Source organism: Mus pahari, chromosome 21 (genome assembly GCF_900095145.1).
Source record: "Mus pahari chromosome 21, PAHARI_EIJ_v1.1, whole genome shotgun sequence".
In the NCBI taxonomy this organism is placed as follows: Eukaryota; Metazoa; Chordata; class Mammalia; order Rodentia; family Muridae; genus Mus; species Mus pahari.
The window spans coordinates 19,660,159-19,671,726 of NC_034610.1; the positions used below are offsets into that span (position 1 = coordinate 19,660,159).

Below are 11,568 nucleotides of genomic sequence, written 5' to 3' on the forward strand. Positions count from 1 at the left end.
GCTCCCCACAGGAGGACAGGAGTGGATGCTCCCCACAGGAGGGCAGGAGTGGATGCTCCCCACAGGAGGACAGGAGTGGATGCTCCCCACAGGAGAGCAGGAGTGGATGCTCAGCACTACCTTGACTTGCAGGCGGCCAATGGTTTTTCGGAGTTTATTCACTTGGACCATCTTTCTCCTTGTCACCTCTTTTCTACAGCATGGACAGGTGTTTTGTCTAGAAGGAGGCGTGAGTATAATGGTGGAGGTCATATGTGTGCCAGAGCAAGCCTTCCTGGGGTAACCCAGCTAGACCCTCCTTTCTGTCTGGAGACAAAGTGGGCATTACAGTGAGCTTCTCGCTCCCAGGCTGAGGCCAGGGGCTTCAGACACATGGAGCCAGGGCACACACATGCATGTCCTAAACTTTGTAGTTGAGTCTTAGAGCCATTAGAACCCAGCTTTTGGTAGACTTTCCCATTCTTGGCCACAGGAACGAGCCCCCAGCCTCACCCACCTGCACTCCCGACACACCTGGCTAGCCACTGGAAGATGCACTTTTTACAGAAGATGTGACTACACGGCAACCTCATTGGCCTCTTGAGAACCCCATGGCAGATGGAACACAGGAAGTTGCAGTCAGGAGGGCTGGCAAAGAGGTTGAGATCGTACCCACCACTCTGCAAAGACCAGGTCAGTGTTAGGGCCAAGGCTCCAAGCCCCTGCCACAAGTACTAATACCAGCAAGATAACCCAGCAATCTTTTGATAGGGAGGACAGCTATACAAAGAAACTTAAGGAGAGAGCTTAGACACCCACTTCAAGGGTGGATCTGTGGGGGCTGACTCCTAAGACTGCCAACTCTTGCCTGAAGAAGCTGGAATGTTTCTAGTACATACTAGCTAAGAGCCTTTTCAAAGGAAAAGGACTGTCATCCATTCTCAGAGGGAGATAGAATCTATTTCTAGACAGCTGGGCATCTGTCTGGAATTGAGTACAAACTCAGAGCTAGCGAAGAGACAGGGGCCCACCATGATCTGTATCTGGACGGCAGTTCCACTGAGACCAAGAGTTCAGGAGCCTCCATTTGACAGCACGTGTGGACTGACATCACAGTGGCATTGTCCAGTGTGGGCCAATCACAGCTATGATCCAGAGCCCACCTACCCTTTGCTTCTCCCTCTGAAGGTGGGTGGCCTCATTGTGTTGCCTTGGTTGTGTTTGACAGATGCTGCCTAAGCAAGAGAACCAAGCTGGTTCCCTGAAGCCCGCAAGATCTCAGCGGCTCCTCCGCTGACTGGGTGGGCAGTTTAGATGTTGACCTTCTCCACTAACATCCCTTCATCAAGAACGAAGTTCCATAGCAGGAGGTCCTTCCTGTGGAAAAGCCCAGAGGTTTTTCAACTGTAAATTGAAAGCTTTTGGGTAGACAATGGAGCTGTGTGTATATATTATAGTCTTTTCCCCTTTGGGTATAACATGGTCTCCTTTTTGGTCCAGAGGTCACATTGGCCAGATAACCATAGCAAGTAAGGACATAAGGAAGGTCTAAGGTAACAGTAGTGAAGCTGCTGACATTTCCTGAAAGTCTTCCTTTTAGCCAGGCCATGGTGGTGGTACATTCCTTTAATCTCTCTCTCTTTTTTTTTAATTTTGTTACATTCCTTTAATCTCAACAGAGGAGGCAGTGGCATCTCTTTGAATTTGAGGCCAGTCTGATCTAAAGTGAGTTCCAGGACAGCCAGAGCTACACAAAGAAATGCTGTCTCACAACCTTTCAGTGAAGGCCACTTTGGGAGCTACAACAGCATATACAAAGGCCACTCCAGATCATAATCCAACAGGGTGGGACTTTGTTGTGGGGCCACACATGCTCAGTAAACTGAAAAACTTATTGGTTCACTAAGGTGAACTTCAGTGGTCATCACTGGTACCCTGCAAATTTATTTTAGCGTAGGTGGTCATCTTTTAAAAAATGTCTCCATGTCCATGTATAGGTATGACCTTGGAACAGCTGAGCTATTTCTAGCCCTTTACAACGACAGGTCCTCAGAGCTGTCATCATGACTGGCTTGGAACTCTTTATATGTAAGTACACTGAAGCTTCAGACACCAGAAGAGGACATCAGATCCCATTACGATGGTTGTGAGCCACCATGTTGTTTCTGGGAATTGAACTGAAGACCTCTGGGAGAGCAGTCAGTGCTCTTAAACGCTGAGCCATCTCTCCAGTCCTTGGAACTTACTTGTACTCCTGTACTCCAGTACAGGCAACGACACCTAGGCTCCAGCCAGTGTAAACCCACTCCCAGCATTTGGAAGGTTGAAGTAGGACTGTTAAATTCCAAGCCTTCCTTGAGTAAACAGCACGATCAAGTCTCCCCAAAAAGGGGGGGAAAAAACAAGTTGGTTCAAACCAGTTCTTACGGCTTTGGGCATCAGTTACACCACGTGATGCCCATACATGCAAGCAAAAAAAGGCACACTAAAACGCACACGAATCCGCCCGCCTGCCTTGGCTACCCAGTCGCTGACTGCCGGGACTAACACGTCGGTTACGAGTTCACTTTCCACCTAGGAACCCAATAAAACATCAACACTCGGTAAGCTAGGTTAAATCACTTTATTTGAGAAAGAGGACTCACGAACCCTGCCATTCTTGCGGGAGGCGGCGGCAACGTCCATATCCAGGGGAACCTGCGAAGTAAATGACGCCGTTAGGACGTGGGCACGAGGCGGCCGGCGGGGCGGCGAGCATCTGGAATGTAGGGGCCTGGGTTTCACCCTCCCACACCGGGGCAGCGGGCGGTGAGCTGAGGCCTCGGTGGCTCTGGGCGCCGAATCTCACCCCCGGCCACGGGCCAGAGCCGAGGGTGATTTTCAACGAACGCCCATTCAGTGGCTCAACTGCGTAGGCTTGGAGAAGCCGGTGAGGAGCGACTTACCGGGACAGGCCAGCGGCACCACGCGGTCCCGGGCACTAGGGGACCACAGGGCGCCGGCGCGAGTATTTATCGTCCTTCCGGCTGCTGTAGATCCCGGCTTCCGCGAGAGAAAGTCCGCAGGCGCGGGCAGAACCTGGCAGGGCGGGACAAGACGCAGCCAATCACAGCCTGCGGGTGCTGTGCGTAGGCAGTCGAGATCTCGCGCTTCTTGGAGCACTATAAATTGTCCCTTCCGCGGCGCCTCCCTCTTCTTCTTCTTCAGGAAAACACGTGAGTGTCTCTCGCTGGGACGTGGCCTTGCGGCCTGGGCCGCGGGAATCCGTGGACATCCGGACGGACACAGCCTTGGCAGGACCGCACAGCCTGAGGTTCTGCTGAGGTCCTTCTTTTTCTCTTTGTCACTAGCAAATGGCGGATGACGCCGGTGCAGCGGGAGGGCCCGGAGGACCCGGGGGCCCAGGATTAGGAGGCCGCGGCGGCTTCCGTGGAGGATTCGGCAGCGGGCTTAGGGGCCGCGGTCGTGGTCGAGGCCGTGGCCGTGGTCGAGGCCGCGGGGCTCGAGGAGGTAAAGCTGAAGACAAGGAGGTAGGTTTGGGCCGCTGGTGGGGCGCCCAGCTCGCCCCCTGCACCGAGAGGCAGCCCTTTGACTGGTGTCGTCTTCCTCCAGTGGATCCCTGTCACCAAGCTGGGCCGCCTGGTTAAGGACATGAAGATCAAGTCCTTGGAGGAGATCTACCTCTTCTCCCTGCCCATTAAGGTACAAAGACCACTTCATGAACATCTGGGCGGGAACGTTCTTAGTGTGATGCCACGTTTTATGTCGGGGTTCAGGAGAATTGGAATAGCCTCCTTTTGTCCGTTGGTAGAAAGCGAGTTTAACCTGCTCCCCACAAACTCTTTAGGAGTCAGAGATCATTGACTTCTTCCTGGGTGCATCCCTAAAGGATGAGGTTCTGAAGATCATGCCGGTGCAGAAACAGACTCGGGCTGGCCAGCGGACCAGGTTCAAGGTTGGTTAAGTTTTGTTTTTTTGGCAGTGAGGTTGAACAAAACTCTCTCACTCTGCATGGTTACACTAGGTCTCACACGTGTGACTTTCGTACGGAGAGAGAGAGAAAACGAGTTTCTCTAGGACTTGGGATCGGCCTCACAGTGGCCTCTCTCACCTAGAGGAGCACCACAGGCCCTATTTGGGATGTGCTGGTGCCATGACCCGTCTCCAGCCATTTCACCTAAGTCTTCTCACAGGCATTTGTCGCCATTGGGGACTACAATGGTCACGTTGGTCTTGGTGTTAAGTGCTCCAAGGAGGTTGCTACTGCCATCCGAGGGGCCATCATCTTGGCCAAGCTTTCCATCGTCCCTGTGCGGAGAGGCTACTGGGGGAACAAGATTGGCAAGCCCCACACTGTTCCATGCAAGGTGACAGGCCGATGTGGCTCTGTGCTGGTGCGGCTCATCCCTGCCCCCAGGGGCACTGGCATTGTCTCTGCTCCTGTGCCCAAGAAGCTCCTGATGATGGCCGGTATAGATGATTGCTACACTTCAGCCAGAGGCTGCACTGCCACCCTGGGCAACTTTGGTAGGTATCTTATAATTGCTGTGGCCTCTCCCAGCTCCGCTGGATCACACAGGCCCAGTGTGTGGTTGGCGTCTTTAAGGGAGAGAAAGGAAGGCCCTCCTAATGCACGGCAGACTTGCCCCAAAGTGGCTTCTCTGCTCCTAGGAGCGCAACAGCACCTTGGTGGGCAGGACTCTTTAGTGAAGCCACCAACCAACCCTCTTACTGTTTTACAGCCAAGGCCACCTTTGATGCCATCTCCAAGACTTACAGCTACCTGACCCCCGACCTCTGGAAAGAGACTGTCTTCACCAAGTCTCCTTATCAGGTATGCTGATTCAGTTGGTGTGTTTGCCTTTATTTTTCTTACCTGAGTTTGGGGCATGCTGTATGCTAATGTCTTGTTTATCTTTTCAGGAATTCACTGATCATCTTGTGAAAACCCACACCAGAGTCTCTGTTCAGAGGACCCAGGCTCCAGCTGTGGCTACCACATAAGGGTTTTATACAAGAAAAATAAACGGATTAAGTCTGCTAATTTTTTTTCTCTTTTGTCCGTTTCCTTCATACATGGTACTACATAACTCTGGCTGGCCCAGAGCTCTCAGTAGCCTCTGGCTGTGTGCAATTGAGACACCAGAAACAGTTTGTGTCCAAGCCTGTCACTTTATTTTAGCAGTAGAATGAACAAGCATTCTTGTCACCTAGGCAGCAGCCATCTGCTTCGCAGACTTCCTTTCTTCCAGCATCCTCTGCTTTTGCTTCGCCAGACACTTTCTGGCAGAATAATAGGCTCCCAGGTCTAAGTCTGGAGAAGAGATGGGGGGGCACGGAGGGTCAGATGAGCTTGGTCTTAGGGGCTGAGAGAACCCAAAACCGATCCCCAGTTGACTAGGTGGGGAAAGCTGGAAAGTAAGGGGCTGGCATAAAGCTGGGCACTCACAGCGGTCCTGGTAGGCTTTAGTCACTTTGGCGAACTGCTCCAATTCCTTGGCACAATTCTGCTGTGAGTTCGCTCCTTCCCTCTGCTGACAAGCCTTAAGTCTCTCCTGGATGATGTTCATGATTTCCTGGTCAACTTTGCTGAAAGAATAGGATAGCAGTGTCTGTCTCAAGAATTTGAGGGTAGAGCCCGGGGAATCTCCATTTCAGGAGGGATGGGGTTACAATAGTGCCCAGTGTTCCCTGCTGCTTACGTACAAGTCCCTTCTCCACTGCATCTCAGCCTCGTAGATGCACAGAACATCACCCTCTCTGCATTCTGTGATGTCGGGCACTCGACGGTACTGTCGATGGTAGTAGTAGGTTCGGTTCTTGGCATGCTGTCGTTCAATGAACTCTGCGGAAGAGAACACCTTGAACTCGATGGCCTGTCAGCTGAAGTAGCTTGGGGCTAAGGGTCTAAAGTCCCAAGCTTTTACAGACCCTATGAAGGGCCTCACAGGAGAACATAATTGGCCCAACTACCCCAAAGGGGTGGGGTGGGGTTGAGTAGGCAAGGAGGCTCTATTAGGAACTCAGGCAGGGCCCAATGGCAAATTACAGAGCAGAGTTCCAGACATTTCTAAGATGCTACCAAGAAATGTAGTTGACCTTAACTGCAGTAATGCACTTGGGACTGGCTTGAAAACCATCTTTCTAACCCAAGGACCACCTGTAAGCCAGGGGCAATGACAAGTGTCTAACCCGAGCTACCGAGCAGCTGATAAAGATTTGCTATGTTTGTTGTCCTGTATAACATTGGAGATGCTGTCTCACAAAGAAGCCACCGCAACCGGACCCTCAACACTAAGGAAGAGAAAAATCTAAGCATGCTGTGCACCCCTAATGCCTAAATGAGCTGCTTTGCCTAAGGCCAGCCTGATCCAGCGGCTGCCCACCATTCTGGCAAACAGGTTGCGTGGATCGTTCTCTGAGACCAGGGATAGACATTAGCCATTTAAAACAGCTTTGCACAGGTTAAACTGTGGCCCAAAGAGAACAAAATGATCACCCTGATCATGCAGACGGATACAAACGGTTCATTTCAACAAGGGCTTATTGACTGGCTACTTGTGTACAAGAAAAGCTCCTTGCAGGTGGGTTAGATTCCCGACCATTACCGTCTGTTTTTGGTACTTTTGTATCAGGCTGGTCTCAAACCCAGAGATTCACCTGCCTCTGCCTCCCCAGTGCTGGGATTAAAGGCGTGCGCCACAACCGCCCGGATTCCAACCTCCACCGCTTAAAAGAACGACTGGGGTCGGCGAAAGGTTAGTTGGGGCTCTGCTGAAAACAGAAAGGATTATAGACAGGGTAGTCCCGGAAAGAAGTGGGCTATCCTGCGGTGTAGCAGGGTAGACGGGAGGTCCTAGGAAGTGATCTGGAGTGATTGCACCGGGGCGTCTCAGATAAAAGGTAGAGGGTGTCTTAGATGCACTGGGGGGAGACTGAGACGATTCGGGGTGCGGGACAGCGGCATGCAGCGGGTGATGGCTTCAGGGGAAGGAAACTGGATGTGGGATCCGCGGGGTAGCGGGATCTCCACTAAGCGGGCGGAATTCTAGACCCTGTACCTCTCACGAGGGTCACAGGCCAGTCCACGACGAGGTCGTAGGCCTTCGTCAAGTAGGTGATGGGGTTAGGGAGCGAGGTCTGCGACGAGGGAGCAGGCGTGCGGCTCGGGGGTTCCGGGTACACATCCTTGTCCCAAGAATCTGGCATGGCTTAAGCAAACTCCCCGCCGACCTTCCACTCGCTCCACGTCTGGATCCGCTGGGCCTGCTAAGGACGCGGGACCTCTACGCCTGCGCAGAAAGGTGACAGCTGCGCCTGCGTAGTGGGCAGCCGCGAGGCACCATGGGATAGTGGTTCGCCTCTCGGGCACCCTCTTGTGGTCCCCAGCGCTCTAGGCATCCTGGTTTAGTTGGACAAAGATCATCAAGTGGCCTGACCTACCAGCTAAGACAGCGGGGAATATGGTGAACATGGCTTGGAAGAGTACACACACAAGTCAACAACTGCTCGAGACTCTGGTGGGTCCCAGTGAACCTCGGGACTTCTCTGAAGAGGCAAGGCTTGGGGAAAAGGGTCCACCACCCTTTACCCTGCTTCTGGTGGTTCTGGTCCTGAGAGCTTGTGTCCCGAATTGTTCACTGTCCAGGACTGCGCTGCCAAAACTCTTTTTTTTTTTTTTTTTTTTTTTTAAGATTTATTTATTTATTATATAGAAGTACATAGTAGTTGTCTTCAGACACCCAGAAGAGGGAGTCAGATCTCGTTATGGATGGTTGTGAGCCACCATGTGATTGCTGGGATTTGAACTCAGGCCATCTCACCAACCCCGCCAAAACTCTTGAGTTTATGTGTTTAAATCCTGGTTTTGCAACCTGGGCAGTGGAAATCCTCCCTTATGTGTCATCTACGTGCTGGTCACCTCCTGCCAGAGTTAGGGGCTAAGAAATAGAGCTATTAGCTGTAGAGATTTACCACAATCTAGTCTAATATAAACATCAGTTTGTGACACCTAAGTCAGACCCACAAATCTTATCATTTTGGTAGCATAGAATCTTAGCATGTATTGTAAAACCACTATCCCCGAGGAACATCTTAAACCTAATGGGAACCAAAAAAAAAGTAAAAACAACTGAAAAGCCGGGCGATGGTGGTGGTGGCGCACGCCTTTAATCCCAGCACTCAGGAGGCCGAGGCAGGCTGATTTCTGAGTTCAAGGCCAGCCTGGTCTACAAAGTGAGTTCCAGGACAGCCAGGGCTATACAGAGAAACCCTGTCTCAAAAACCAAACCAAACCAAAAAAAACCAAACCCCCCCCCAAAAAAAAAAAACAAAACTAAAAGCACATGGGCACAGTGGCACAAATCTGTATTTGGAGCTACACAAGGGGCTGAGTTGGGACAATTGTTGGAATCCAGGAGTTCAAGATCAGCTTGGGGAGCCAGATATGTAGTTTCAGGCCTATAAGCTTAGCATTTTGGTGGCCAAGGACAGGATTGCCAGAGTTCAAGGCCAGATGGGCTATAATATGAGACCTTTTCCCCTCTTTTTTTTTTTTTTTCTTTCTTTTTTCTTTTCGAGACAGGGTTTCTCTGTGAAGCCCTGGCTGTCCTGGAACTCACTCTGTAGACCAAGCTGGCCTCAAACTCAGAAATCTGCCTGCCTCTGCCTCTTGAGTGCTGGGATTAAAGGCATGCGCCACCACTGCCTGGCTGAGACCTTTTTTCAAAAGAAAAAGAAAGGGTTGAAAAGATGGTTTAGCAGTTAAGTGGTCTTCCCGAGGACCTGGGTTTGATGCCCACTGTTCATATAGTGGTTCATAACTGTGTGCAGCTCCAGTTCCATGGCATCTGATGCCCTCAGAAGACTTCCGATCCCCAGAGACTGGAGTTACGTTGTGAGCCATCATGTGGGTGCTGGGATTTGAACTTGGTCCTTACGAAAAGCAGATAGTTCTCTCAACTGCTGGGCTTTCTCTTCAGAATCAGTCATGGCATCTTTATTCCAGGAATGGAGAATTCTAGCTTACAACTCTCAGGACAAGAGACCTCTTTATCAGTTTTCCTTCTCACTATGGCCTAAGAGCAGGATCCCTCATCTGGCCACAGTGGTCCTTGTCTTCGGAGAATCATCACCTGGTTCCCCAGGACCATGGGGGACGGCACTCTCCCTGGTCCCAGGTGTTCTCACCCCTGTAAGCTGCCCATCTAATGCCCCTCCCAGGTTTGCTGGCACCAAAAGCTATGCTGGAACAGGAGCTGGCCAAGGAGCCTGCCAGGTGCTAAATCTGGGATCTGGCAGCTGAGTGTTCTAGCTCTGTCATTTGACCTCTGGCGCCTGGTGGGGAGGCCCCTTCCTAACCTGCAGGGATCGGTCATGGTTAGTGGGCTGGGGCTACACCCTGAACAGAACTGGCATTCCGGGGGAGGGGGCAGGGACAACCCTGGAACTGTGAGGAATGGGTCTGAAGAGGCAGCAAAGGGCCAGGGCTGGGCTCTGGGGGGCAAGAGATGGATGAGTCACAGCTGCCGTTCTATTTTACTGTCTTGGACCCTTGCAGGTCTTGCCAGGCTAGGGACATAGGGCCAGGAAGCCCATGGTGGTGGAGATCTGGTCCGTAAACCTCCATTATCTTCAGACTGTTCTTTTGTATATGGGTGAGGTAGCACTGAGGACTGCCTGGACCCCTCCCTCAGGCCTCCCGCCTGCATTGTAGGTGGGGTGGGAAGTGGGGGGGTGGAGTCTCCTGAACCAACCTGAAGCCACCCCTAGGGAGACTTCACTCATGAACTCCTTTTCTCCATCCCTAGTCCCACCGGAAGTTCTCTGCCCCTCGGCATGGACACCTGGGTTTCCTGCCCCACAAGAGGAGCCGGCGGCACCGGGGCAAGGTGAAGAGCTGGCCTCGGGATGACCCCAGCCAGCCGGTGCACCTCACAGCCTTCCTGGGCTACAAGGCCGGCATGACCCATACCCTTCGTGAAGTGCACCGACCCGGACTCAGTGAGTCACTGAGGGGGGCACACGGCCGAGCTGGGAATAGACTCTTCTAGGTTCTAGGAGTCAGAAAGTTCTCTGGTGGTTCAAGTAGAGCTGTAGTCCCAGAAAAGCTGCTGTTCTGTCCAGAGGTGTTGCTCTCAGGACAGGCAGGGTCCATGCTGATCTTTGTGTAGCATGGCCATAAGCAATGCCGGTGTGTATGTGTGTTTCTGACAGTACTTGCATTGTAACACGGAGGTATAGGGAAGCTAGAAAATGGCTTCAGTAAGTGGAACAACCAGAATCCGAAGGTGGATGCCCTTGGAGGGCTCAGAACTGTACTACTTACTTGGGATGCTGAGGCAGGAGGATCACAGATTCCAGGCCAACCTGAATAACTTAGTGAGCCTCTGTAGCGCATGCCTTTAATCTTTCCAGCATTTGGGAGGCAGAGGCAGGTGGATCTCTGAGTTTGAAGCCAGGCTGTTCTACAAATTGAATTCCAGGACGGCCAGGGCTACAGAGAAAAACCTGTCTCAAAATAAACAAACAAAAAATAAAGGAGCAAAAAGATTTGGGGATGTGGTTCAGAAACAAAGTGATTTCTCGTATGCTGAAAGGCCTAGGTTCGATCCCCAGTATTGCTAAAAATAATAGAACAGAAAATTTAAAAATGGGTTTACAGACTAGGCCATCTCTCCAGCCCCAAATAAGGCTTTAGCTGGCCTGGAGCCAGGCTGCCTCCAACACAGAGATCTGGACGCCTTGCCCTCCAGAGTCCTGCGGTTAATGATGTGGGCTTTCACACCCAGTCTTTGTTTTTGATGCAGGGTCTCACTATAGCACAGGCTTGAAGTCATCTTTCTGCCTGTGTCCTGAGTGCTAGGATTAAGTTTTCCTGGGGTTATTACAAGAATGTGGGTGAGAGGTTACTTACTTACAAGAACTGAAATAACTCAAAGACAGCTGCTTTACCAAGGCCCATAACCAGTGTGGGTTACAGCTCACCAGAGCTGGGGGACACAGAGCACACTGTACACCCCGTGAGGCTCAGTAGGTCAGAGAGTGGCCTTCCCAGGTTGCTCAGTCAGTTTGAGCCTCTTCTAGGCAGCTCACTGCTCTCTGTCTTCTAGACTTTTGGGCTGGTCTCTGCTTCTTCTAGTTGGCTGGGCTTGTCTGAGAGTTGTCAGTTTGTCTTGTCTCAGCGTGATACACAGTAGTCTTTAATGTTTACATACTCTTAAGAATAGAGGATCCGAGGGAATCTGTTCAGTTTCGGAGACTTCCGTAAGTTATTCTGGTTGTTTGTTAACTGTTCCTACTATCTCCCGTTCAGTATCTCACCTTAGAATGTTCTGTTGTCTGATCTCCCTGTAAACATCCTTCCCTCTTTTATTGAAAATAGATTTAAAAATTTTTTACTTATTTTATGTATATTAGTACATTGTCACTGTCTGAAGAGGGCATCAGATCTCGTTACAGATGGTTGATTGTGAGCCACTTTGTGGTTGGTTGCTGGGAATTGAACTCAGGACCTTTGGAACAGCAGTCAGTGTTCTTAACCACTGAACCATCTCTCCAACCCCAAACACATTCTTTTTTTTTTTTTTT

The 11,568-nt window shown here is 51.2% G+C and overlaps 4 protein-coding genes and 3 non-coding genes across 9 annotated transcripts in view; 4 read left to right on the top strand and 3 right to left on the bottom strand.

Moving 5' to 3' along the window:
- Positions 1 to 3,046, bottom strand: part of Rnf151 (ring finger protein 151) — a 4,371-nt gene extending 1,325 nt beyond the window's left edge. The window contains exons 1-4 of one of the 2 annotated variants that reach the window (XM_029533046.1): positions 2,925 to 3,046; positions 2,629 to 2,676; positions 514 to 659; positions 121 to 217 (exon numbers count right to left, since the gene is read on the bottom strand). In XM_029533046.1, the coding sequence (XP_029388906.1) occupies positions 121 to 217; positions 514 to 659; positions 2,629 to 2,664 (279 nt within the window). In that variant the 5' untranslated portion in view covers positions 2,665 to 2,676; positions 2,925 to 3,046. Of the gene's footprint in view, positions 1 to 120; positions 218 to 513; positions 660 to 1,010; positions 1,099 to 2,628; positions 2,677 to 2,924 lie in introns of those variants that run through there. The other variant, XM_021221801.2, reaches the window with a different exon arrangement.
- LOC115062835 lies at positions 2,741 to 2,868 on the bottom strand. The gene has a single exon (XR_003842753.1). It is a non-coding gene; the product is annotated as a small nucleolar RNA ACA64 (small nucleolar RNA).
- A 72-nt stretch (positions 3,047 to 3,118) lies between the features above and the next one.
- Positions 3,119 to 5,024, top strand: Rps2 (ribosomal protein S2). Its single transcript, XM_021220918.2, has 7 exons — positions 3,119 to 3,194; positions 3,330 to 3,509; positions 3,592 to 3,681; positions 3,827 to 3,934; positions 4,173 to 4,506; positions 4,722 to 4,813; positions 4,903 to 5,024. Exons 2-7 carry the CDS (start codon positions 3,333 to 3,335, stop codon positions 4,981 to 4,983), a joined length of 882 nt encoding a protein of 293 aa, XP_021076577.1. The 5' UTR covers positions 3,119 to 3,194; positions 3,330 to 3,332; the 3' UTR covers positions 4,984 to 5,024.
- On the top strand, positions 3,976 to 4,109 carry LOC115062862. Its single transcript, XR_003842774.1, has one exon. It is a non-coding gene; the product is annotated as a small nucleolar RNA SNORA64/SNORA10 family (small nucleolar RNA).
- On the top strand, positions 4,531 to 4,663 carry LOC115062863. The gene has a single exon (XR_003842775.1). It is a non-coding gene; the product is annotated as a small nucleolar RNA SNORA64/SNORA10 family (small nucleolar RNA).
- A 107-nt stretch (positions 5,025 to 5,131) lies between the features above and the next one.
- Ndufb10 (NADH:ubiquinone oxidoreductase subunit B10) lies at positions 5,132 to 7,290 on the bottom strand. The gene is made up of 4 exons (XM_021221673.2): positions 7,041 to 7,290; positions 5,686 to 5,824; positions 5,429 to 5,568; positions 5,132 to 5,293 (listed from the first exon to the last, which is right to left on the bottom strand). The coding sequence occupies exons 1-4, from the start codon at positions 7,186 to 7,188 to the stop codon at positions 5,190 to 5,192; spliced, it is 531 nt and encodes a 176-aa protein (XP_021077332.1). The 5' UTR covers positions 7,189 to 7,290; the 3' UTR covers positions 5,132 to 5,189.
- A 2,013-nt stretch (positions 7,291 to 9,303) lies between these two features.
- Positions 9,304 to 11,568, top strand: part of Rpl3l (ribosomal protein L3 like) — a 10,362-nt gene continuing 8,097 nt past the window's right edge. For both annotated transcript variants that reach the window (XM_021221513.2, XM_029533081.1), the window contains exons 1-2: positions 9,304 to 9,357; positions 9,789 to 9,981. In XM_021221513.2, coding sequence (XP_021077172.1) covers positions 9,355 to 9,357; positions 9,789 to 9,981 — 196 coding nt within the window. In that variant the 5' untranslated portion in view covers positions 9,304 to 9,354. The remainder of the gene's footprint in view (positions 9,358 to 9,788; positions 9,982 to 11,568) is intronic.